Source organism: Vespa velutina, chromosome 1 (assembly GCF_912470025.1).
Source record: "Vespa velutina chromosome 1, iVesVel2.1, whole genome shotgun sequence".
Lineage (NCBI taxonomy): Eukaryota > Metazoa > Arthropoda > Insecta > Hymenoptera > Vespidae > Vespa > Vespa velutina.
Window position 1 is genome coordinate 3,041,989 of NC_062188.1, and position 27,229 is coordinate 3,069,217.

The 27,229-nt window shown below is 31.8% G+C and overlaps 3 protein-coding genes across 19 annotated transcripts in view; 2 read left to right on the top strand and 1 right to left on the bottom strand.

Annotated features, from left to right (window-relative positions):
• Positions 1–34: 34 nt before the first annotated feature.
• On the top strand, positions 35–6,609 carry LOC124949604. 3 transcript variants are annotated; one of them, XM_047494941.1, is made up of 10 exons: positions 35–294; positions 437–739; positions 851–1,108; positions 1,188–1,417; positions 1,487–1,727; positions 1,829–2,041; positions 2,149–3,841; positions 3,956–4,599; positions 4,684–4,814; positions 4,916–6,609. In XM_047494941.1, the coding sequence occupies exons 1-10, from the start codon at positions 169–171 to the stop codon at positions 5,952–5,954; spliced, it is 4,878 nt and encodes a 1,625-aa protein (XP_047350897.1). In that variant the 5' UTR covers positions 35–168; the 3' UTR covers positions 5,955–6,609. The 3 variants fall into 3 exon arrangements, with proteins under 3 accessions (XP_047350897.1, XP_047350906.1, XP_047350916.1); XM_047494950.1 differs by having other exon boundaries at positions 153–294; positions 442–739; XM_047494960.1 differs by lacking the exon at positions 35–294 and having other exon boundaries at positions 602–739; positions 816–1,108.
• A 1,227-nt stretch (positions 6,610–7,836) lies between these two features.
• On the top strand, positions 7,837–11,249 carry LOC124955578 (putative uncharacterized protein DDB_G0282133). The gene is made up of 4 exons (XM_047510192.1): positions 7,837–8,099; positions 8,186–8,376; positions 8,443–10,959; positions 11,037–11,249. The coding sequence occupies exons 1-4, from the start codon at positions 8,037–8,039 to the stop codon at positions 11,068–11,070; spliced, it is 2,805 nt and encodes a 934-aa protein (XP_047366148.1). The 5' UTR covers positions 7,837–8,036; the 3' UTR covers positions 11,071–11,249.
• A 620-nt stretch (positions 11,250–11,869) lies between these two features.
• Positions 11,870–27,229, bottom strand: part of LOC124955517 (afadin) — a 51,854-nt gene continuing 36,494 nt past the window's right edge. For 8 of the 15 annotated variants that reach the window (XM_047510152.1, XM_047510102.1, XM_047510075.1 and 5 more), the window contains 17 exons: positions 26,754–27,033; positions 25,908–26,564; positions 25,544–25,792; positions 25,323–25,463; positions 25,176–25,241; positions 25,001–25,074; positions 24,800–24,918; positions 24,384–24,557; positions 20,745–20,843; positions 20,105–20,243; positions 19,777–20,013; positions 18,811–19,668; positions 18,595–18,724; positions 17,631–18,531; positions 17,276–17,538; positions 16,218–16,330; positions 11,870–16,123 (listed from right to left, as the gene is read on the bottom strand). In XM_047510152.1, coding sequence (XP_047366108.1) covers positions 15,901–16,123; positions 16,218–16,330; positions 17,276–17,538; positions 17,631–18,531; positions 18,595–18,724; positions 18,811–19,668; positions 19,777–20,013; positions 20,105–20,243; positions 20,745–20,843; positions 24,384–24,557; positions 24,800–24,918; positions 25,001–25,074; positions 25,176–25,241; positions 25,323–25,463; positions 25,544–25,792; positions 25,908–26,564; positions 26,754–27,033 — 4,723 coding nt within the window. In that variant the 3' untranslated portion in view covers positions 11,870–15,900. Of the gene's footprint in view, positions 16,124–16,217; positions 16,331–16,768; positions 16,782–17,275; positions 17,539–17,619; positions 18,532–18,594; positions 18,725–18,810; positions 19,669–19,776; positions 20,014–20,104; positions 20,244–20,744; positions 20,844–24,383; positions 24,558–24,799; positions 24,919–25,000; positions 25,075–25,175; positions 25,242–25,322; positions 25,464–25,543; positions 25,793–25,907; positions 26,565–26,753; positions 27,034–27,229 lie in introns of those variants that run through there. The other 7 variants (XM_047510093.1, XM_047510177.1, XR_007102903.1 and 4 more) reach the window with 6 other exon arrangements.

Here is a 27,229-nt window from a genome sequence, read left to right on the forward strand (position 1 = left end):
GGCGCGAACGATCGTTTATACTTGCTTTTTATCATTTTAAATTTGAGTTGAACACGAGTAGGGAACGAAATAACGCCGTCTTTATGTATGTCACAGTGTGTCAGACGTTCATTTATCGATGTTAAGAATAATTTAATGATTAAATTCAATTGTTTATCATAAAAAAAAATGTCGATAAACGTCACAGTCAGTGGTAATCCAATAAATATACGTCGTGGAAGAGTGGTATTGTCGGATTTAGACCAAATTAAGAAAAATGAACGTGACCGTCGACGAAGATTGCGTCTAGAACAGGTGTGTTGTAGATAAATCATCTTATAATATTGTTTATATTTCTAATGAATAATATTTTGTAGAAAATATTTTTAATATGTTTTACATATGTATATATATATATATATATTATATATATATATATGTATATACTTGCTTATAGGTTAGACAGCAATCTAAAGAAATTTCTAATAGACTTTTGGAAAGGGCTAAAAATATTGCACAACAAGAGTTAGAAAAGTTAGAAAAAGATGAAAAATCTGAACTCAAACGTTTTCATGAGAGAAAAATTATGGAAATTCAACAAAGGTATCAAGAAGATATGGAAAATATTGGTCAGGCACATTTAGATGCTATTTTAGAATCTGAAGCAATTGCTGATATAGAAGATGAAACTGAAAGAAATAGGGAAATTGCTTTGAAAAGGGGTAAAGAAGCTTTAGAACAATTGAAAAAAGTTGAAAAGGTAAATAATATATTTTCTTATAACTTTATACTTTAACACAGAGTATTAAAATTTCTTGATAACTTATATCGTAAAGGCCATTATAAATATTAAATAAAACCTGTGTAAAAGGATGATCAACATACTATGCATCGACAAAGATTGCAGCAGGTTAGGGAATTGGAAAACAAAAGATCATCCTTGGTTGCTGAACTTTCAAGAAAAACTGCGAGTCAGGATGAATCTTATAGAAATTTAAGTCAAGAGAACAGAACGTCTTTACAACAGGATAAAACGAATGATAATTCAAGTAAATCTGCTAAAAAGAAAAAGATTAAAAGACTTGCTTCTACTAAATCTCCTGCGAAAAAAACAAGGAATATTGAAAAGGTATTGTACTTTCTTCATATATAGTTGTTATGACTATGTATAGGTATATTTTTTTTTTTTTTTTTGTTTTTTTTTACAGGATAATGAAGAATCTCAAGAAAGTGATTCGCCGTTGCAACTTTCACCTAGAGAAAAAATCCACGTGCAAAATGAAGTATCACAAAAATGTATTACTACAACTAAGTCTGATAAAAAATCAGAAAATACTGATAATATTGTACATACAAATTATATAGCTCAGGATGATAAAAGTCCACGTCAGACGGTGCCAATTTTAAGTATTTCTGCAAAAGCACAAAAATTAGCAAGGTATATTTTAATATACAATAAGTGTTATTTTTTCAAATGTATTATTTGGAAATTCTTTTTATATTTAAGGTATAACCCAGGAGATTATGTACAAGATTCATCGGATTTGATGAGCAATGAGAGTCCTTCGCTTAGTGATGATTCCTCATATTTTTCTGATGTATGCGAACAATCAACTTGTATTAGAACTCCAAAACATCATACATCCTTCAGAGATAGTAAAGTGCAATTGTATGATCATACTACGCGTCAAAGAAATAATTATAATAGACCACTTGATGTAGTTGAAAGATTGGATATAAGAAATGAGGTTTGTACTTTATAATGAAATTTAACATTTTAACATTTTTTCTACATAATATATACAATATATATATTTTTTTTATATAAATATTTATATATATTTTACAGCCAAATGCAGTAGATGCAGCTCGAGAGGTAGAACGTACTGAAAGTGTTGAGTCTCATGTGACTGAAACTCACAAATTTGCTTCTCAGAAACGGGGCGATGATGCAATTTTGCGTGAAAAAGTACGATCCGACTACCAAACACTTATGAAAAGTTTAGACCATCTTTCGTCTGAAGAAAGAAAATTAAAAGCTAGTGATGTTCAATGTGATCCAGTAAGTATTATATAATATCATAAAAAAAAAAAAATCTCATATGTGTGTGTACAAACATTTATGATATATCAACCTTTATGATAAAGTAGATTTAATTTGTTTAATAGATGAATGACGTACAGTTAAGAAAATCTCGTAGGAGAGAATTACAAAAGGAACAGAAAAAAAAATTAAATCGAAAATTTGAAGCCATGACTGATAAAAGTTGTTGTGCAAGTCACTGTCCAAATCTTATGGAGAGAGTAATTACTCTTGAACCGGTTAAACAATTTGAAAATCATGATAAAAAGGCAGAAGGTACTTGGAAGGAACCACATTTCGTTGATGATCATGTATCTATGGTTAAATCACCAAAAAGTAAAGATAAAGGACGAAAGATTTCACGCGACGAGTTGATACTAGACATGTTAAAAAAGGTTGAGAGACAAAAAATGTTGTTATTGAAGGAATTTGGTACAAGTTTGCCGGATAATATTTATCATGCAAGTATAACATCTTTGACTGAACCTGATAAATGTGATGAGCCACAAAAAAAAATGCATCGACAGACGTGCCTATCTCCTGAAGTAACATTGATAAATATGTCCAACGGAGAAGATAATAAAATTTCTAAGAAACCTAAAAAAACGAGTGTGTCAAAAAAATGCGAAATGGCTGTACAAACGTCAACGTTACAAGATGCTGGTATAGCCGAGGATAAAGGTGTTCAAGTAGAATTAAAAGCAATCGACAGTGATGCGACCAATGAATTAAACGCCGTCAAAGAAGTTCCTATTAAACATTATCCGATTGAACCTATAATTAGAGTCATTACTCCTGAAGTAGAAGACAGTAGCAGTGGTTCAAACAACTCTGTGATCACTGGTGTTATCATTGATATTGATAATAAAGAGGTAAAAGTTACCCCGAAGAAAAAGAAAAGTGCATTGAAAGTATCTAAACGAACGCCGACGAGAGGAGGTATATCTAAATCACATTCTGCACCACCAAGTAAAATATCTTCTCCTGTAAAAAGATTTTCTAAATCTTTACCAAGCTCCTGTCGTAATAGTCCGCGAAAAATTAATATTCATTTCAAAAAGAATGGATTGGATGTCAACGTGGATCCTCCTGATGATACAAGACCAACTATAGATAGTAGCATAGAAAGTTCTGTAATGTATTCGTCATTAAATACACAAGATTCTTCTATACGTGGCCCGTATGAAATTCCTGTGATCAAATCTAAAAAAAAAATCAAAGTAAAAGATACCTCAGATACTTCTACATCATTTGCTAGCCCACCACCTTTGGAACCTAAAAGACGAATTTTTATTGGAAGTAATACAACACCTATTTTAGAATTATTAAATTCTTCGATACTCAGTGCTACAGAAAGAGCAAAAAGAGATATCAGTCCTGTATCAACACCAGAAACTCCTTCTCCTCGTACTATGATGATACCATCCAATATACCTCATCCTGAAAAAATTGGCAAAGTACTTAGATATGGCGATGGAGTAGATGATAACATAAAATCTTTTAGCAAAAAGGATAGAGATTCACCTATTTATGAAAGGCAAAAAGACGTATCATCTGGGCAAAGCGTATACTCCCAATATTCACCTGTTTTATCTAAATCATGTTCTTGTCAAAATCCTCAATGCAAATTATTACACGTTCAACTTGAAGATATACAAGATTTTGCGTTAAAAAATTGTCCAGAAATTCTTAAGAAATATGAAGATCTTCAAAATACGTGTACCGAGAGAATAGCTTCTTTGACCGATCTTATTGAAAAAGTTCGAAGTGAACAAAGAGGTAAGTTATATTGCTAACTCAACGTTAAACATTGATAATAAAGCACGTCTACTTTATTTTATTAAATGCGTTAATTGTATATAATTTGTTCTTTTCTTTTTTTTTCCTTTTTAGGTATGGAACTTTCTGTAATAAGCCCTCACGATGATATTAGTTTCATGAAAATACATCCGGAAATGCAAAGCAGTATGAAGAATGTTCAAAGATTAGTAGAAAATATAGAAGCAATACATCGTCAACTTGCAAAAACACTTCATGAATCACAGAATGCTATTATGCAAACTGAAGCCATTAATAAAGATGCAGACATTCAAGTAATAGATTCTCAAATTAAAAATAAATTTGAACAACCAGTAAGTACAACTGTTGAACATAACATTGATAAGTCTACGTCGTGTAAAACTAAATCTAAACCACGAATAATAAAAGAAGAGAAAGTGAATATAAAACTGAATAGATTTAAAATGCCTCCTCATAAATCATTAGCAACAATGACAACGGTTACGCCTGAACGTAATTCTTGGCCTCCGGCTAAAATTCCAATTCAAGAAAGTAATACAATCGAAGAACTTTCAAAAGAGATTTTAGAACAAAGTAAAACTAAATCGAACGATATACCTGCATTTAAAAAAATTGGTAATTATGAAAATAAAGATACATCTCTACTTACGAAATCTGATAGTTCGAAACCATCAAGCAGTCCTCCCAAAAGCGAGGGAAATGATGTTCCTGTACAAGCTACCGATATTAATGTAAAGGTAAATTACAATTTTTCATACATATTATTATATAATAATAAAAATTGGACATTTTTAAATAACTATTGTTGATATACTTTATAGTCTGAAAAGGATGTAACTTTTGAGCCTCTACTTGCTGGTATACCTAAAGTATTACCATCTTTTTTAACAAATGGACATCGTGTGAATGGGAGAAATAAACCACCAGTTACCTTGCACAGTGGATATTATAGGTATAAAAATAATTTTAATATATATATATATATATACATTTTTTAGAAATTCTATTTTTCTTTTTTTCTATTTAATGTTATTCAATGTTATTCAATTTTAGAACGGAAATCGAATCTATGGGTCATGAATTGTCAACGATAATAGAATTCGATACGCCAGATACAGCGAATAAAAGTCATATGAATATAAAAAGTTCAACAGCTAAATCGTTTGCAATGGACGAATCATATACAGAAAAGTCAGCAGTTAAAAAATCAGTGGAAGTACAAACAACGAAATCCTCAGTGACTGTTAAACCATCCGTTCATGTAGCACCTTTACCTATTGAAGGGCATGTAGGTAATAATAAAATGTTATCATTTTCTTCAACTTCTACGAGAAAGTCGCCTGGAGAAGTATTTACTTCAAAATTGCAAGAAGTTGGTACAGAATGTGATCTTTCGCGAAGAACGAAAGATGAGATAAATTTGGAATGTCGAATGAAAGATAAAGCAGTTGCATTTGAAGATACTGGAAAAGAAAAAGTTAATAAACAATTACAGTGCAATACGTCCGATCAAGAAACAAAACTGATACATCAAAGATTTGATAGAAATGATAACGAAAAGGGTAAAGTGTCTTCTACAAGTTCGAATAGTTTCTGCGAATTATCTGGAATTTCGGAAATTACGAGTACACCATCGTCGAGTTTACTTAAATATGCTTCATCTGAGGAAATGGAAACAGCACTCAAACAATTAGGACTTAGTTGGGCTATAACGACATTAAAGAAAACACGAGAAGCAAGTGCTCTAAGTTCGTCGTCTAATTCAGACATAACGCCGTTGAACACTGCTAGAAGAATAATTTCTCCAAATAAAAAACACATAGATCCTAAAATTGGTGATCTATTAGATTTTAGCGATGTCTCTTCTATATCTATTAAAGAAGCTAGTAAAAGTACGGAACAGGCGGTTCTATTTAAAGGTAGAACCTCGACGCCCAAATTACAAAATTCTAATTCCAATAGCGATAAATCTAATTCGGTAGCTACCAATTCTTCTGGGATAAGTTTTCAAGAACGTAGCGATAGTTTGACAGTTCCAAACGTATCACTTATTAAAACGAAACCTAATGTCAAACAATCGAAATATCTTTGACATATTACATTATATAAGTTCATATTATCATCTAGTATATTTCTATGCATACTTTACAATACACGAATTTTATATACATATGACGTTGTTACAAACGCTGTTAGATTATAAAAATATTAACTATATTTTAATGGCGATGTACCTATAATTTTATTTCTCTTTCTTTTTTTTTTTTCTTTTTATATACATTGTTATTGCTGAAATCTTTATTGATATTGATATTATAACGATGAAGAGAATAAACAAAAAATAAATAAACTATCTTTTATACAATCAAAAATGATTGATTATTCTTGAGATATCTACATCGAAATACTTATAAAGAAATGTATTTCACGATGCTCCCACAGAGAATTTAAAGTTACTTATTCGGTCAATCTTTGGACAAATGATTCTAGAACAAAAATAAGAAAATGTATTTAATATCATAAAAATTGGTAATACGCGAGAAATTTGGCCATGTGCAATATACGTGTTTTTATTAATTTTGAAAATTGTTGAGTCAGTTTTCTTTTGCATTCCAACGAGTACATATCGAAACTCTAATCTTTTTAAACTTAAGAGAATTTATAAATTAATACTTTCGATAATATTGCTAACTATTTAAACAATCTTTAATGTACATGAAATAAAATAAATTAATATTAAAATAATACATTCGATTAAATATTAAAAAGATGATAACGTGTGAGAAATTTAATATACTATTAATATAAAATTTCAATATTTAAAAATTTTAATCTTGGTTTTAGTTGGTTTTGTGAAAAATAAAAAATATTGTCTTTTAATTAACTTTTTGAGGACACTTTTATCGTAAAACAAATGTGCATATCGACATCGTATCTAGTGAAGATTAAAAAATTATGCTAAAAAAAAAAAAAAAAGAATGGTAGAGTGTTGTGTTTCGTCCTGGGACTCCACCGCTCATGGACTCATCAGTAGGGCTTAATAAGAGCGGAGGAAACCCTGCCTTAGACACGATATCATGGTGAATATGTGTGTGTGGGGGACGAAGATGAATGAAATTTGGGGCACGGGCAAGGGGAAGGGAAAGTGTTTTTTTCTCTTCTCCCTCTCACACTCCTCTCTCTCTTTAACTGCTGTAAAGCACACTCTCCGAAAGTTCGAGGAGGAGAGGCTTGGAGGAGATGTATGTGGGGGGAAATTTGTATAGGAGAACATTCAATCCTTTTTTCCCTCCCCACCTTGAGAGTATTATGATAATATTACAATATTGTCCTCTCTACGACCAACAAATCGCGGGCGCTGGGGATCGAGAAGAACACAGGCTCTCGACAGACAGAGGGAAGGGAGCTCCTGCCGGGCTATGTAGGATCCCCACCAACTTATGGCGCACGGGGCAGGACGCGCGGCAGCAGCGCGAGAAAGGTCGCAGGCAATTCTGTTTAACCCTAGGCGGGCAACTAAGGCAACACAATCTCTAACAATATATATATATATCATCATAACCTCAATCGTTTTTTTTTAACGACAAACATTACACAACCGGACATCTCTCTCCAACTGAAGATAACCAAAGAGAGAGGGTGGCAAGGCGCGGGCAGAGAGAGAAGGATTTTATTAAGTTTTTTAAATTCCCATGGAAAAGAACCCCTTTGAAAAACTCTTTTAATTTGCCAGAATGGAAGATGGAGTTTTTAAAACCGCGCGGCGTTGGCTAAATCTGATTTTATTTAATTTAACAATGATTGTAAACTAACATTAAATCACAACACCCCAAAACAACAAACACGTTTCGTCCCAGGTCCGTTTGCGAGGACTCATCAGTAAGGCTAACAAACGGACCCTGCCCTAGACGTGATGAAGAATATCTCAGAACTCATATATATTGTTATCGCACTATATTTGGGTAATTGCGAGAAACATTGTCGATGTTGCGACGTCTAGCGGCAATTTCACGAAAGTGATCGCTACAAAATCAGCTGTTATCCTATCTCGAATTGTTTAATTTCTCTTTTTTTGGTGGGAAAAATGTTTCGTTATAATCATCGTATTATTATTATTTAAATGATATTAAATATCAAATCTGTAACAAGATATTAAATATAGAAAAAAAAAAAAATGGATAATGATTTTGATATCTACGAGGACTTGTCCAATTACGATATAAAGGATGATGAGAATGTAAGGAATTTTTTAATACAAATATTATTATAATATATATTTTTTATTTCTATGAATATTAAAATATTCCTATTATATTATATTAGCCTTCTAAAAATAATGAAGCTCTTTCGAAAGAATGCGAGGAATTAAAGAAAGAAGTTAACGAGCTTAAGGAAAAATTAGAAAATCTTCAAAAGGTTAATGAAACCTTAGAGGTTAACTTATCTTCTTTACTTAAAACAGCCAAGGCCGAAATTACGCGAAAAGATAAGATGATAGATGAACTTAGAAAGCAGTAAGTATTTTTTTGTAAATATATTTTAATCTATATTTTTATTAACTTCAATATATTGCCTTTTAGAGTAGACAATATGTCATTTAGACGTGGCCACTTTAATAGAAACGTAAAAGATATTAATGACAAATCAATGCAGCAGTTGCCTGTACAAAATCTACATGAATATAGTCATGTACAACAATATTCTGAGAGTGAAAGAACTTCGGTGTCTAATTTACAAAATTTAAATTCAAATAACGATAAGTATAATTCAGTTGCTAGTAGTTCTTCTGATACGACTTTTCAAAACTCTAGTACTGTTAATTGTAATCACCCTGATGAAGATCAAGTTGTGTCAGATTATGAAAGTTATAATGATCAATTTTGCAATACAAGGTATCAATCTAAAAAGTTACAAGTACCTTATATGGGTAGTACTACTGTTTTTACCGAACGTTTGCGTAAAAGGATAATGGAAGAAGAAGCAGAACAGAAACGGAAATTATTGGAAGAAGAGGATAAGACAAATTTATTATCAGAAGATAAAGACGATAAAAATACCAAAATTAATATCGATGACAAAGAAAATCATTCTTACTGTAGTATATTAAATTTAAATGTGGATGATACGAGTTTGAAGAGTAAAGAAGCTGTATGTAATTTTATTGATAATACTAATATTCCAAAACACAATGATGTTTCTATGACAAATCAACAAAGGCCAGCATTAAATATTAAAGTTTCTGAGAAAAGGCTGGATAATGTTGATACACACTTTAGCAAACGACGAAAATTAGATATAGAACAAAATTTGTGTCCAGATAAAAATAGTCTTCCTGTAGAAGATGCATTTAATGAATATGATCATGGTATTATATCTAGTACAAAAACAGACAAATTAAATTGTGAAGAAAATAGTAATTCTTATATTGAAAGAAATACTTGGAATGATAACAAATATGATAAAGGTACAAGATCAAATAATACCGCGTACAGAAGAAAGGAAAAGGAATATTATAAAAAATTCAACAATGATTACAATAATTATTCCAAAGAAAGTATTCTATATTATGAAAAGAATAGATATAATCATACACGGAGTAGGTCACCTCTTCCAAAATATTTTGATAGAAAGCATAAATATCACGATGATCGATACAGAAATTACAGAGATAGATTTGACAGAAGACGAAATTCTCAAGATAAAGAGGAAGATACTTTAATATCTTCCGATAGAAGATCCTATGATTTACGCAATAAAGATAAAAATAGGTCTACTGAAAAATATGGTACTACAGATTTTAATTCATCAATAAATAAAGGGAGCAAATATTCAATTTCACATGTCTCTAGATCTGTATCACATGAAAGAAGTAGGAGTAGAGAAAGAACAAATCATAAAATTTATGATAGGAGATATTTAAAATCTACAAGGCATGATAAGAATTCGGAAGAACGTGAAAATATTTTTTCGAAAAAGAAAAGTGAAATAAACGAATCGAAAGGTATAATATCTCTGTCAAAAAAAAAAAATGATATTTCAGACAAATCAATTAAAACAAATACTATCGATGAAATTTTAGAGGATGGCGAAATTGTATCTCCCATTAAATCTAATCTAAATAATAAAACAAAAGAAATAAAGGATATTTCTAATGTAGAAACTCATAAAGATTCTCTTGATCAATTTGAAAATGTATCAAAATTTTCTGACGAAGTGAATACGCGTATATGTTTAAAGAAAACATATAGTAAAAATATAGAATATAAAAAAAAAAAAATTGATCAAGTTGAGAAAGATAAAGATATTATTGTAGCTATAACAACTACTTCAGAAGAAAAATATATTCCTTTGGTTGAAAATAAACAGGATTGTATGGTAACATCTACAAACAATATTATACCACTTTTAATATGTATTGACAATGATATTGATAAAAATGATATCAATGAAGAAAAGTGTGATAAAGAAATTGTACAATTAGAGAAGGCTTCTAAAGAAGCCGATAGCACTTGCGATATGCAAAACTTTCCTGAGGATATATCAAGAACCATTAAAGAAATTTCTGTTGAAACAATTAGACAAGAAAGTAATATTATTTGTAAATATAATGATGAAATAGAAGAAGAAAGTATTTCTAATACTTCCAATGTAGATATAGTTAAAGATAATGTTTTTTTTATTGAAAAACACAAAACAGAAAATGATATATCAAAAGATAAATATAATATGTCAGATAACAATTATGATAATCAAGTTCCTATATTAAATGATCAACAGGAGCCATTAGTAAAAGTTCATCAAGAAGTTGCAGCTACGACACAAGATCTCCAAGGAAATGAAGAAGATAATAGTGAAAATGAGATTGTTAAGGTTAAAGCATCGAAAAATAATAAAAAAGAAGGATCAGAGTCCGAAAATTCTAAAGTCATTATTTTTGCTCGGCGTAGAAAGCATGTACAATTAACTGATAATAATGCATCTATGACTGTTGTAATAAATCCTAATAATATTAATTCAGATGTTAATGTAAAGAACAGCGTTGAAAGTAATTTGAAACTACGAGCATGTAAAGTATCTCGTTCTTATAAAGATGTATTGTAAGTATAATAAAATACAAAACATTATATTATAATTTGTTTTTAAACTACACAATCTATTACTTTTTTATCTTAAGGCTCTTCATTATCAATGATTTTATAATGACTTAAGCCAAAAGTGAGCCTAACTATAATTCATGGAAGATTTTTATAAACAAAGTCTTATTTTAAAGATGAAGACTTGAACGAGAAAATAACTTGGTCAAATTTATGAAAAAATTTTTTCTTTAAAACAAAAAAGAAATGAACAGTTTATGATTAAAGATCTTCATCACATTTCATCGTAGCATATTCATATTCGTAAAGAAAATTTGTATAATTAATTATCTATTTTCAAAGAAATACAATTTGCAATATGATTTATTTCTTGTTTTTATCAGATGTATCACTATTTTTACTATCTACAAAAATTCGATCATATCGTCGGATATAAAATTATTACCTAACTATCGATGGTCAAAATAGATCCCTATTTTACCAACGATATCTGTATATACTGTTGGTAAAATAGGGATCTATTTTGAACCGTTGGTAAAATAGATTTGTACTTTACCATTAATTTCTAAGGACCCCGCTTTAACGAATTTTTAAAAAATCTTTTCATCTATACATAAATTATTCACGAAGAAATATCATTTTATAACATGATTTTTTCTTTTTTTTTTTTAACGAAACCTCGTTCATCAAAATTTCGATTAAGAAATATGCCTGGTCTCATTGTCGGTATAAATTATTATAAAAGTAGGGGTAATGAATAGCCCTGATCTAAGTTCTTATGAGTTTATTTCTTTTCTCTTTTTTATGTTAATTATTTTACATATAAAAAAAAAAAAAAAAAAAAAAAAAGAAAAAAAAACAGGAAGAGAAAAGGGAATTCGTGAAAAAGAAAAAAAGTAAATCCATAAACATATTGCCTGCAGATATGACGTTTATTTCTTCGTCAATGATAGTATATCATCTCTGTAATATATTGACATAATACAGTAATTAAAAAATATAGTCCGTTTTCTAAAGGTGCAATCATTAACGTAGGTAAAATGTAATAACGCTAGTTAAACGTTTGTTAATTATCGTTGTGTGTGACCGTAACTCGATATATAATTAAATCAAACGCTACGACTCCACTGCAATTGAATAATTAAAATGTTATTACAAAATACAAAGTGCAAATACTATTTATACATGCATATATCTACTTATACGCACGCGAAGGAGGGAATTTGTTTCTTTTATTCGTTAAATAGTTGCACAACTTGAATATATTTCTTTTTATAATCTTGTAAAATTTCACTTTTTACGAATCATACGTAGTAAATAACAAGTTGCCCAGCCTAAAAACACTTGTCAATAAACATTGCCCATTTATTTTAATAGAATTATTTGGAATAAAAAGTCGAATATAAAAAAGAAAAATTTTTAAATGAAAATTAACAGTGATAATCGTTGCATCGACTTTAAACGCTGTGTTAAACTAAATAAACGTTCTTTTCTTTCTCTCTCTCTCTCTCTCTCTCTCTCTCTCTCTCTCTCTCTCTCTCTCTCTCTCTCTCTCTCTCTCTCTCTCTCTCATTGGCCTAAAGTTTTAAACAAATGTATGTGAACTATTTATATAGGTAAAAAATCATTCTACTAATTATATACTTGTATATTATTTAAGGACACATGGGCAATACAGGATCGAGAATGAACATATATCACTATCTCTTAACGATATATGGCTGTATAAAGAGCTGAAGGTCCGTATTCGAAGCGTTCTAACAGATTCCTCAGTTCTAAAGCATTTGTTTATTTTCCAAAAATATTTCATATCGTTTCTACATTTAACGCTCGGAATACGGGCCAAAACCTAGATCCTAAACAAACACATTTAATTATTTTTCTTGATGTTACAATCGAATAATCTTAACGCATAAAATTACATAGATTCGATTGCCTTCTTAACGAAAATTTCTTAATGAGCTGCACGACATATCACGGTCAGTTTCTAAAAGTCTAAAATGTACTAAAAAGAAAATAATAATAATAATAATAATAATAATAATAATAATAATAATAATAATAATAATAATAATAATAATAATAATAATAATAAACATAAAAAAATACTTTTTGCAAACTTAAATAAACGCCGGAAGAGTCGTATCCATCTTTGTGAGAACTGCAAACGATATATTCTGCATTAATTGCAATAGAACAATAATTACTTTTCAAAACGTTAACACGATCGTTGTAATCGATTAGATTTATGAATTATATATTTCGTTGAATATTTCTTTTAAAGTCTTGTTCAAAGAATATTTTCATAGAGTCATATATTTTTTTTTCAACATACACTTATATAAGTACCTTTTTCTGTTCTGTCCTAAAATATATGTGTATATATATATATATATATATATATATATATATATATATATATGTATATGTATATATACATATATATTTCATAGGAACATTTTTATAATGTTATCATTAATAATATATAATATATTTGAATATATCAGAACAAGAGAGCGTTGATTTTGTATGTTCTCTTTAAAGATTTCAAAGGTACAACAATACATAGCATATACATACGTAGACAAATACAACGTCGTACGTAATTACGTGAATTCATATTTTGAGAAACAATTGTTCAAATACAAGGAATATTATATACTAGCAAGTATGTATGTTTGACTCGACCGGTCGTTGCTTGCCAGATTAACAGTCATTATTAACGCGTTTTTTTTTCTTTCTCTTTCTTTTAACTACTAATATTGCTATGTGTTTTGTTTTGTAAGATTTATCAAACTAAAGTTTGCAGGAAACTTTTTATTAAAAAGTGACTCTTCCACGATACTTATATTTCGTTACAGTAGTGATTCGATAATCTCTCAATTCTGTGGACATTCAAAATGAAACGTAAATAATTTTACGTTATTTTTATATAATGCAATAATTAAAGTCATTTTTACATTCCTTTCGGTACATAAATCTCTACTCAAATCAAATATACATTCGTTTATATATAATGAATATATAAATAAAATTAATAAAACAATGGTTAATTTATAAAAATAATGAAAGAATATTTGTTTGAAAATTAATAAACTTTATGAATGCTCACAGATATGTTGAATAACCGTATACACACTGTCTTCTCACATTATAAAGATTATTGTATTGTAATCCTCTGCAATACTAAGCTATACGATTTCTTCAAAATCTTTTAAGAACTTTTGATGCCTGTACACAGATATGTGTGTGTGTATATATATATAATATATGAGTTACTTGCAATTTTTTTTTTTTTTTTTTTTTTTTTATAAATTTCTACATTTTAGACAATATAATTCACATTTCTATTGATTATTATTCAGATATTTTAGTGTTGTTCTGTAACTCTCTTGTACAATATATTTAAAAACCATCTATGCGTATTTTGCTTGCCATTACCTAAGAATTAGGTGAACGACCCCTCTCTAACGCAAGAACAATTTCATAACATTTATCTCGTTTTTTCTGTTTTCTTTACGATCTCATAAGCTCTTATAAATATATTTATATATTTATATATATATATATATATATATATATATATATATATATATATATATATATTGTACAAGCATATTCGGTTCTTATATAGAGTATTATTACGACTACCTATATAATTTGCTTTATTAAAGCTATGTACGCGCGCTTTTCTTTGTGTATTTTGTACAGTACTCACACATTAAAATTGCTATGCTGTAGTTTAATGAAAAAGAAGAAAAAGAAGAAATATAATATGATGTAGTTGATATTTCGCGTTATTTTTCTATGCACGCACGCACGCACGGACACACACGCACACACACATATACGCACACAACAAACATACAAATGTATATAAATATAAATATCAAACAATAGAAGCAACGGACGGCTATGTTCAGCCTATGTACAATCGTGTGAGGTACATTCTGATTGGTTCATTGAAATGTCACCGATCAAGAATTTTACTCTTTAATGAGTTTTTTTCTTTCTTTCTTTCTTTCTTTCTTTTGTTTTTCCTGTATATATTTTCAAAAGCTACACCTTAAACACTACATCATCATAAAATATTAGAATTAAGTTGGTCCACCGAAGAGACGGCATTAACAAATGTAGGATATTATCGTCGACGTATAATTTCAAGACTTTAAAATATGGCTGCCAAATTCTATTATTCTCTTTCGACGATCAACATGGATAATATTATATCATTTTCATTCAAAACTTGATCCCGATAATTATATATTTCATAAAGTAATCAACTTTTATCTCAAATATGTATATATATATATATATATATATATATATATATATATATATGCAGGGTAGAGTTGAAAGTTTCTAAGTGATTTTAAAAACTAATTATCCTTTGTTGAGATTTTTTTTTAGACTTGCAATTTAGATTTGAATCATTTTAAGAGTTATGTTTGTAGTTATATAATAAGAAAAAAAAAAAAAAAAAAAAAAAAAAAATATCGTTAAAAAAATTGTCGAAAGAAAAAAAATCGATTTTCATAATCATCCAAGAACTTTTGACTAACACTCTGTATAATTTCTATCATTTGATTTCTTTGAAACTCTTAAATCATTGAATATTTAAGAATTTTATATATATACGTCTATCAGAGACGAAAAATACGATAACGATATTATGATATAATCTTTTTTAGAATTAAGGCATCCCTTAAACTGTCGAGATGAAACTATTGTTTTTTTTTCTATGTTCCCTCGTTTTCTTTTTTTTTTTTTTTTTTTTTTTTGATAAGTATATATAAGCTTTATAAAGAGATATATAGAATGGCTCTTTTGTTAGTTGATGATTCATGATCAAGAAACGAAGCTTGATCATAACTACAAATTATGTAGTATACACTTCCATAAATATTTGTTAAAGAATATATAGGACGAAATTGCGTTAGACACTTAGCCTTTCGTGGTATTGTTATTAGGACTAAGAGGGCCACCGATGTTATCAATTTCACGTTGGGCTCGTGATATTTTCACTTTGTCTCGTGGCGTACCATCCTCTCCTGTTTCCATGGCAAACATTTTCATTTTCTCTTTGAAACTTAGCTTCTCGGGTACCGCGCCCATTTGCAAATTTTGTTGTTTTTGTTTTTCAGCGAGACGTTTCTGTCGTGGATCTCTAAAAAAAAAAAAAAAAAGAAAAAAAAATTGAATGTTTAAAATCGATATATTTTTTGTAAAGTACGACAAAATTGAATTATTGCGAAACTAACTTGTATACTTCTTGTGCACCGATAACACCAGGTGTGGCGCTAACAAACGGAACGCCAGGACCTTCCGGAGATTTTGGAGACGCTAATAGATTTTCAGCATCATTGATAAAATTCTGAGAACAAAATAGAGAAAGAGATACATATATATATATATATATACACACATATATAAATTGTCACTTTAAATAGATAAAATATTTCTTGTTACATCATCAAACGTTAACAATGCATATACAAATATTACTTGGCAAATGCGCAAAATTTTGTATCATCAATAAGCTATATTGCAAACATGAAAAATTTTAGCACATACATGTAAAATAGCAGCGAATGAGATGTATAACATTGAATATATAGATAGATAAATTTACAATGAGTCGAAATATATTAAAAGCGTTAACTTACAAAATGATGAATTACGCGAATGTATTACTGGTATATAATTTGAAAAGAGTGTTCCATGCAAAACTGCGAACGATATATGTATATATATATATATGTAATTTTTATGGCAAATCACAGCGTAATAGTGTTATATATGTATGTAATACCTTACGTTGACATCTGCCAATGGGGTTGCATTACGAGAGAATATATATGCATATTTAATGAATAAATATATCTTGCGTTATATCGTGTACAATAATTTTTAGACGTTAAGCAGGATCTATATATATATATATAAGTTACAATAATTCTTGTGTATATTGTCAAAGCTTTAATCAATTAAGTCATGTCCACAATACGTGTATTTTTACGTGTCATAATATTATTTAAATATGTGCTCTTTTTTTTTTTTTTTTCTTTGTTTTGCTCTCGTTTGGTGCATAAGCCATATTTTGAGTGCCAAAAATCAAATCAAAGTGAGATCGATTGTTTGCAAATTTGTTCACACCTATGTGTTCTGTAACTTTTATATCATTTGTAAAAACGAATCTACAATATTCTTTGTTTTATTGATACGGATTTTTAAAAACGACATCAAACTCGCGTAATATCTCTTTGTAAATACATATGCGATCTTATCTTTGATTAATTTAGGAAATAAGAGATCTTACATTAGGGTCTTCTCTAATAGTGACCATGCCCATCGAGGACGAAGTATTTAAATTTCCAGATATGACATTGCGTGGTGTTGTTTCATTGTTTGCGTTTGGATCATGAAAAGAAACCCTCTTAATCGTCGAAGATGTTAGAGGTGTTAAGGCAATATTTGAAGAAGTCGAACTGTTCGACCTAAGTGCACTTTGTTGAGACATCACTGCGTAACTAGATCCACGTTCTGGTGGTGGAGGTGCATCGGTATTTCCATTTTGTAAAGCTAAATAAAAAAAAAAAAAAATAATCAAATTTCTTGTTTAGTCAAAGCAGATAAAAATAAATCGTGTGTGTGGGTGTGTACATTTTACTTACACGGCGACGTGTTAGGCCCATTGATAACTAAATTATCTAATCTTAGCATATTTGGATGCAATGCTTGTTGATTCCTATAATGTTGCATATGTTGTTGTTGTTGTTTGTATAATTGCTGAATATGTTGTTGTTGTTGTTGTTGCTGCTGCTGGTGTTGTTGTTGTTGTTGTTGTTGATGCCTATTTTCTTCTTCTCTTTGTCTTTGATTCTCGTCGAATTCTTTCCTTCTGATTTCTTCTATTCGACGCTGTTGTGTTTCTCTTTCTTCATTATTTTGAGTTGTATATGTTTTTTGAATATTTCCGATATGTGACAAGGACGAACTATAATTTGACGAGCTAGGTAACTGTACTGTATTACTTTGAGATTGATTAGTATGCTGTTGTGATTGTTGTTGTTGTTGTGGTGGTTGTTGTTGTTGTTGCTGCTGTTGTGGTGGTGGTTGTTGTTGCTGCTGTTGTGGTGGTGGTTGTTGTTGTTGTTGTTGTAAATACATTAAACCGGAATTATCATTTTGTACTAGGCACGAATTTCCAGCAGCATTTGGAGAGAGTGGACTATTAACAGTTTGCGATGTAGGCGGTGTACCTCTTATCGATTGATTATTTATGTTTGCCCTCGACAACGTATGTTGCTGACTTACTGTGTTCGTTCTTTCTTGAGAATTAGCTACACTCAATAAACCTTGAGGCTGTGGTATACTTTCAGTATCAATGTCATTACACTCGTCGTCGTCATCCTGTTGATTGGCAGCTTCTTCTGCTCTTTTTTGGAAATCTCGTTCCAATTGAAGAGCACGTAGCTGTTCATCTTGTTGAGGAGTTCGGTGAGGTAAAGCACTTAACTCCGCAATTTGCTGATCGCGCCATTGTCTAGCTGCTTCTCTTCTTCGAGCTTGTTCCTATAATAATTTAATCGGATAACTATGTGATACCGTTTTTTTATATAAAATTTTTTAAAATACCTTTTCACGTTCTTCACGTTGCCAAGGATTACTAGCACTATATTGATATTGTCGAGGTTGTTGCATTGTTCCTGTTCCACTTGCCGGATAATAACCACCTCTTGGTGGGTCTTGCATACTTGCGGTATACCTAAACCATCGAATATTATTATATATAATTTTTAAATAAGGTTTGCTTTACATCAGCTAAATAAATAACATTAAATGGTAAAATACCTCGAATCTGCTTGATTATTATACAACGGATGAGTTAATGTATTAGGTGGTGGAGGTGGTGGACTTTCTCTATACCCATCTTCAGGAAGAGCGGGTCTTGCTGGTGGTACTTCAGCGGTATTAAAAGAATTTCCTTCGACGTTATCTTGAATTATAGTAGTATTGTCATTTGAATACTGATCACTTCGTAGATCAGATGGTCCATGAGTATAATGTGATCCATTCTGAGAAGTCATATATTGACGATTATGGTCATAATGCGATCTAGTAGAATCTTGAACCGCGAGAGATTCCTTTCCAGATTCAATAGTTGGTATATGACGAGATGGTTCTGTCTTTCCTTTGGATGTTAGCCCATACTGACTCATACCAGCAGTTGGATGTTTGTTACATTGACCATACTGGGAATAAGCAGCATCAGGATGACCATACGTTGGTCCCATTTGTTGTCTCGTTGCTGACGTTGTTGCTAAATTAGGTGTAGAACCCAATGGTCTTGAAACGAGAGCACGGGCAGGTACAATACCAGCCGTTTGATTAGCATTTGCCGGTCTCATACTATATGTATTTGGTCTATATTGATTGATCATCGGTGCACCACCGCGTAATTCACGTCTTCTAACTTCTTCCTGCATTTCTTGAAGCTTAGCTTCCTGACGTATTATATCTCGCGAGGATTGCGATCTAGGCGGAACCACGTTTTGATGTTGCATTTGGTTACCGGAATAACCTTGTTGTTGGGTTTGAGGAATATGAGCAGATATCGGTCTATCTCTTCCCTGATTCAATTCTTGCGCAGGCGGCCGATTCAAAGAATTTTGTGATCCTCTTGAGCTTCGTTGCGTGTGTAACGTATTCCTAAAATAAACTGATATGAAGCGTCGAATTTTGACGAGGGATTCGTCTTATTCAATGGATTAATTATTTATTTAAAAGCCAGGCCAGAAATGTTATTGGAATTTATACCTCTCCTCCATGTGTTGCTGCGATAAACTTGGCTGCTGTTGTTTCCCTGTAGAATCTTGATTTCTATAAACGCTCAAGTTTTGATAGAATCTTTCGGCTTCGTTATTTTGTAAACTATTTTGGAAAGATCCATGAGGTTGATTTGGATTTAAGTTTGGTGAGGATTGTTGCCTGCTAACCAAACCAGTCGGAGGTAATGCCCCAATTCTCGTTGGATCGTGCAAATTATGGCTCGATCTAAAAAAAAAAACCAATGACAATTTTACGTGTATATTATGCCGACGTATATATAAACGTATCAGAAAGAAATTTATGATGATCATTTTACCTAGAGCGTAGGCATGAAGCTCCGTTCATAGCAGGCATCGGAGATGGTTGAACCGGTGGTGTAACGCTATTACTCGATGATGCTCTACTATAACCCGGATTGAAGATTTCATGTTGTTGTTTCCCTTCGGCCCCCATATCTATATCACATTCTTTCGAATTAATCTCAGAATAAAAATGTATCAACAAGTGAAAAGTTGCATTCGTATTAGATTACAACCCGTTCAAATCTTTTCATGTTCGTTTAAATTAATACAAATGATTGATAACACTTGTCTCTATGTTGTCCGATGCTTTTTTAACATGTAAATGTGATAAGCGCAATATGAAATAGTGTAGAGAGATAAAAGCCCAATGTTATGACTCAGAGCGATTATGCAAATGATCAATACACACACTTTCCTGAGTTGGTTCTATCACAAAAGAACAAAAAGCATTGATAGTTTAGACCGAGTAAAAGAGATTTCCAAACAAGTAAAGATAATCGATAGGATCATTCCAAACATCACGCTTTTCGATTAAATTTTAAATAATCGAACATTGAATTACACAATTGTTTTTTCTTTTAATATAATTTCAAATAATTTTTAAAAGAAATTTTATGCCAAACTTTTTGTAGAACCATATCAGGGATTACTTACTGTGCAAAGCTGGGACGGACTTGCTGCTATGAATTTGTTGGGGAATCGTTTCACGTCCAAGTCTAGATGAAAGATCACGTTCGCTCATGCGGCGAGGCCCTGCGATAGCACAAGATGCACAAACAAAACATTATTACGAATTAACACAATAGCATAGCACATTTTGCTCGTGGCACACATGATATAATAATATAAATTTACATGCATCTATATTATACATGCGACTATAAAACATATTTTTGTTTTTATTTAATTGTATCATTATGTTTATCCTTATTGTTACATATCATACTATACCATTTGATAAATATTATTATTTATATAATGAAATAAGTATGACATGCTTCATATCACAAAACATGTTCACATATACATGTGAGTATATACATATATATATATATATATATATATATATATATATATATATATACACACTTATATACATATACATATATACATACATGTATGTATTTATGTATGAGTATGACTCGTTAGTAAATGGAAAATGGTTTTTAGATAAAAGCACTTTGTATAAACGATTTGATTCAGAAGAGCACGTTCCATAGCATAACAACAGACTCAAACGATGATAATTATAGGATTAATCCTAAATAGTGAGAACAAGAGATTCTAATTTCTTTGATTTTCATGCAAGTGCCTTTAGAATGTACGATGCATGTTGCATTATGCAATATACACGACAAAATGCAGATGCATTACAAAAAGCGAACGCATTTTATTGTTGCTGGACGACGAATAATATTAATCAAAATAAATTCATAATCATAAAACCTAAAATAATTAAATATTAATAAAAATATATAAATATATAAAAAGAAGAAAACAAAAAAAAAAAGATGGAAGAAACAGAATAAGTTATTCGAATTTGGTATATCATTTGCGATCGATCAAAGGGATTAAAAAAGGAAAGAAAAAATTAATCATAAAAAGCAATTTGTTGGTCTTCAACGTAAAACCATGGGGAACAGGGGGAAGGGGGGGGGGGGACAGAAAGGTGCAATAATTGTATCGAAACGAAAGACAACATAAATCCTATGAACGATGTAATTTGTGCCTGCTTACGCGAAGCGGAACCGATTTCCAACGATGGAAATACGTGAATATCTCGTTTCTCCTTTCTGGATCTAGACGTTGATTTAGATTGCGAGATGTCCGGGTCACTTTTAGATTTTTCGACGATATTAAAGGAATTACGGCCGATCGAACGTAGCGATTTAGATTTTGTTTTGCACGTACGGCCAAGATAGAAATTACCTTCAATGTCTATCGTCGTTGTATCGCCAATTACACGAAAATCGTCTTTTGATATCTTTTTTTTAAAAGACGAGCTTCCGCTCATAGAACAACAACTACGGCACATAAGTTTCCTCGACGTTTGGCTATCGTCATCTTGAGATGTAATATTTTTTTTATGAATCTCTTGATGACTCTTCGACAATCGACGCCCATTTAATAACGGCGTTTGACATTTTTTATCATTTATATCACTTTTCTCACTTTGCAAATTTTCCCAACTGAATGATAACTTTGACGATCGTGAAAGAGATGAATTAGAATTTAGGCCATCATTCGGGCTTGCTAAAGATCCTTTTTTTTTTTCTTCTTCCTTATTTCCAATCGACAAGGTACCATGAACCGTAAAATTACCGTCATTATCGTGATGATGTTTTATTAAACGTAGATAGAGCATAGCGGTAGCTTTCTTCGAGATATCTGGCGCTGAAACCACTCTGTTAGAACGTGCTGGGAAAACGAAATATTTTCTAAGAGCAGGAGTCAAATTAATTCCATCGTGTTTCATTCCGTCGGAAGATGATAACTCTTTGAGAGAACAACATCTTGCTAGCTTGCAAACACTATGTTTTTTACGTTTCGTTTCTGATTTCTGATTTGAAATGTTATTTAGAGATTCTGCGTTAGACGAGGACGACGCCAACGACGAGTTTCGAGATTTTTTCGATGTTACCAACAATTCTGATTCAGTAACGCTAATTATTGATTTATTATTCAACGATTTACTGGATCCCTTTGAATTCTCTAAGGAATCGGCAATTTGATTTTCTTGAGGTAAACACAAAGGTGCATTGGCATTGTCAAGATTAGAAAATTCTTTGATTTGTTCTATTATATGTCGTTGCTCTTCCAATGACAATTTTTTTTTTTTACCTTCAATCGTCACGTTTTTATCATCATTATTTGAATCTTCCGTAATCAAGTTGATATTATGCATATAAACGTTATATTGTCTTTCAGGCGACACCTGTGTACTCTTGTCCTCGTAACACAAGTCGGACTCAGATTTGAACATTTTACAATTCGCCGATTCCTCTATTTCGGTCGTTGAATTTCTTGGTGACGTAATGTCTGGCTCAGACGCGAATTGTCTGGAACGTGTCAATTTCATAGACCTCATTTTGATCAATCCGCCGTCACCTAACGCTGAAAAATGTTTAGCCAAGGTCGCTACTCTTCCGCAACCTAAACGTACCTCGTCGGGCGATTTCCAAAATTTTCCTGTGCTAGACGTGTCACTGGAAACCGCATCGTCGTTCATTCCGCTCAAATCAAGAATTAATTCGGGAGTTATTATTTCATCGTCTTTCGAAATTAATTCGGAGGTACTTAATTCCTGTTCATCGTTTTGATCGGTGGTATCCGTAAAAACATTGGAATAATTTTCCTCGTCGTTATCGCTGTTACTTTCAATTTCGTTGGACGATAATTTTTTCGACGATAAACTGAGTTTCGGAGAATCATCGGCATGGCACGTTTGACTCTCCGTACTTTTTCTCGAGTTTAAGGAACATTGACAAACCGTGCATTGTTCTTTCGATATGATGCCAGATATTTCTACACGTGCTCCCAATTCATGGGTATGAGCACCTTTACATCCGGCAGAGAAAGAAAATAAATCGTTAAAAGACTTTTGATTACCTGGCTCGTTTTGCCGAGCATCATTAGACAAAACGCTATGTTCCTCTTCTTCCTCCTGCTCCTCCTCCTCCTCCTCCTCTCTATTCTTACATTCATCGTTATCTTCAGATTCTTCGTAAGCATCCGGATAATTGTCATCGGTCTGATCGATATAAGGAATAGATTCGAAGCATTTCTCACCGAACGGAATTGACGACGTACAAACCTTAGGAATCGTATCGATTCTTTTCACATAATTATCCCCGTGTAAAGGACAAATCCAATGATCCTTAATCGTATGATCTTCTTTATTATCAATTTCTTTAAAAGTTAACCCGGACATACTCTCATCTCGATGTTCACACGTTGCTGGTAGAATAGTATCAGGGAACTCGAAACTATTTTTTATTTCGTGAGGACACTGTCTTTGAATACTACAAGGTATAGACAATTGTATTCCTTCCGATTCTTGAATAATAGGAATTGTTGATAAAGTATGCCAATTTCCCGGTGGCATTCGTTCTTCGTTAAACCTGTCGGCGACATCTCTAACCGGATAAACAGATGTCGATCGCGCCTTGACGAAATTATTACGCCATTGATCCGGATTCTGCGTTAATGGATAAGAGGGCGAAGGACTGAGAGAGCGACGCTCGTATTCGTTAAGATACAAGTTCGTTTTGGGAAGTTGTGAAGCTGTCGCACCTGGTAATGTGGATTGTTCTACGTCCCAGCCAACATAGTGTTCTTGAGAAGTAGCACCCTGCAATGGTACGGACAAGAGATTGCCCATCGAGTGTGACGTAGATGGTGGCACGGACACTTCCGGAGGTCTAGCGGGATTTTTTATGTGTTCTGACTTTGGCCTGGCCTTATGTGCTGCTCCAAACAATAGGTTAGTTAAGCGTTAGTCAAGCTTTTGAGAAGAACATAAGCAAAGCGATTGTTGATTTTTTTTACATTGTAGGGTGGATATTTTATATATATATATATATATATATATATAAAGGATTTTTAATCGTTTATTTTTACATTATTAGATCATAGATATCGTACGACGTAGTTATTTGGACGCACCGTAACCTTCGAGTTAATCAATGGATTATTAAATAAATACGTACCCCTCGTCATTATAGGAGATGGTTGAGATAATAAAGTAGCAAGTCCATGATATATCGCGCCTTGTTTAGCAACTTCTAGCGTCACCGTTGGTCCCGTACGAACTAGATACTCAGCAGCTCTGATATATAATAAAATAAAGGATAAAATAAAATTAAAGAAATAATATTGATGTTAAAAATTAAATATGATTTTTAACTAACTTTTCTTGCGTTATTCCTACTAAACTCTGTCCGTCTACTTTAAGTAATTGATCACCAGCAGCTAGTCTTCCGTCCTAAAAACATAATGTAAAAAAAAAAAGAAAAAACATATTAGAGATCCGATATAACTTTTTTTAAAGGGTTAAAGAAGCAGATCGATAAATTAAATATTTACCGCGTCTGCTGCACCACCGGCAACAACACTTTTGATATAAATGCCTAATCTATCTTGACCAGCACCCTGTGTAATAATACATTTTCATAATTGAAACATACTGGACAATTTTAATAAGCCTTATTAATCGTATAAATTTATCAATACCTTAGCAGCAACAATACTCAAACCCATACCATTGGTCGACTTATGTAATTTTATGATATGTATTTCTGGTTGACCTTGATTCTGTCCAACGTGCCCAGTATAGCCACCTGATCTATTACTCATTGCACTTGGACTACGAAGCTACGAATAAAAATCTTCTTTATATGATTATGCGACATACACGGATAATAAGATGATAATAAATAAATGAGGATGCATACGTTCGTATGATGATCTATCATATATATAGTCCAGTAACCACTACTAGTAGGTTGAGGTGCCATTCGACAGAAACCTTCTTGCTGCAAGGGTGATAGAAATTCAACCAATCCCGGTGGTACACCTCTTATTACCTCACAACTGTAACCATCCTCTGGCAATAGCAATGCCAGCGCCAAAGTTGATTCTTCTTCCAAACGTATTTCACGTCCGTCGGCGCGTGCAAGAGTATCAGCGACACTTTCAGCTACCTATATGTATATATATATAAATGTGTTCATCAAGACGCTTTATGGCGTTCAACGTAAAAAAAAGCATCTCATTTGTCTTAAATAAATATTTAATTGAAAAAAAAAAAGAACATACCCTGACAACGTTCTCAATGAGCTCAGCGGGAAGTCGTGGCTCATCGGCAGCCGGTTGATATTTTTGCAACAAAGCTCTTACTTGTAAAGAATTCAATTTGAAACAAGTAGAACTCAATGTGGCTAATTCCTCGGCGTTATATTTCGGTGCTTGGAGAAGATGCGTAGCTTGCATGATCGTTGCCAAATGACATTGACTGGCTAATTCGAGACCTTGCCTCTCAGCCCAGGTTTCTAGAGCATTAAGTCTAGCTTTTAATCTTCGACCAAACCAACGGACACAGAGATTCCCATTAGATACTAGAGCATTGAAAGCGATTGCGTTGATCGCATGAAAAAGATGACTGAATAATTGGATGGTCAGTGCTGCGTTAACTCTACAACGTCTTAATAGAGCCATCGTATTCGAGAATATTTGTAAAACACCAGCTTCCTTAGCGGGCTCATCAGCGTCCGCCATGAATTGCGACATTGCTGGTGTCAATTCAAGAGAAACGCAATGTACCAGAGATGCGAATGCAGCGTGAACGGCATCGGCTAAGATATCTTGAGCTCTCGTTGAAAATGCTCCAACGTGACGATCGCTTTTTAACATGTGCAATAATTCCGAACCATTTGCAAGCCAAAATGCCAACGAAGACGCATCCATATATCTTTCCTATATATGAAACAAATAAATACAAATTAGTAATTAGTTAGTTATATTCAAAAGGATCTTAATAAATTTTAATAAATATTAATTATATACATATATATTTATCTTTTTTTTTTTTTAATATAACAATTGCATTTAGAAGAAAAAAAAAAGAAATAAAAAATAAAAACAAAAAATAGGAATACGTTTTACCTGAATTACTCCTTGTATCATCAAGGCAATATTCGCAAGCATCACGGTCAAACGGTGTGCTCTTTCGGTAGGTTGTAATTCTGGTCTGTAATGAGTGCTAGCACGATATCTGGCAGCCAAATAAAGGGTATAAGTCGGTGCAAGTTTGAACTGCGGAGCTGAGGGATCTACGTCGGTGATAACAGCACGTAGAAACGCTTCCTCCGTATCTTCTAAGAATTCCAATACTGCTGGTAGGATAGGGTCCGTCCCTCGTGGTTGATTATCGTATTGGGGATGCCTATTTGATACATTAAATGTAATTTCGTTTATACGATTGATCGTTACAAAAAAAAAAAAGAAATATGTATGTGTATATATATATATATATATATACATAAATATATAAAGGAAAAAAATATTCGTGTATTAGCTAAAAATTTCTAAGCAATGGCAGGCAAAACGTACAGATTTCAGTATAATTAATTCAGTGAATT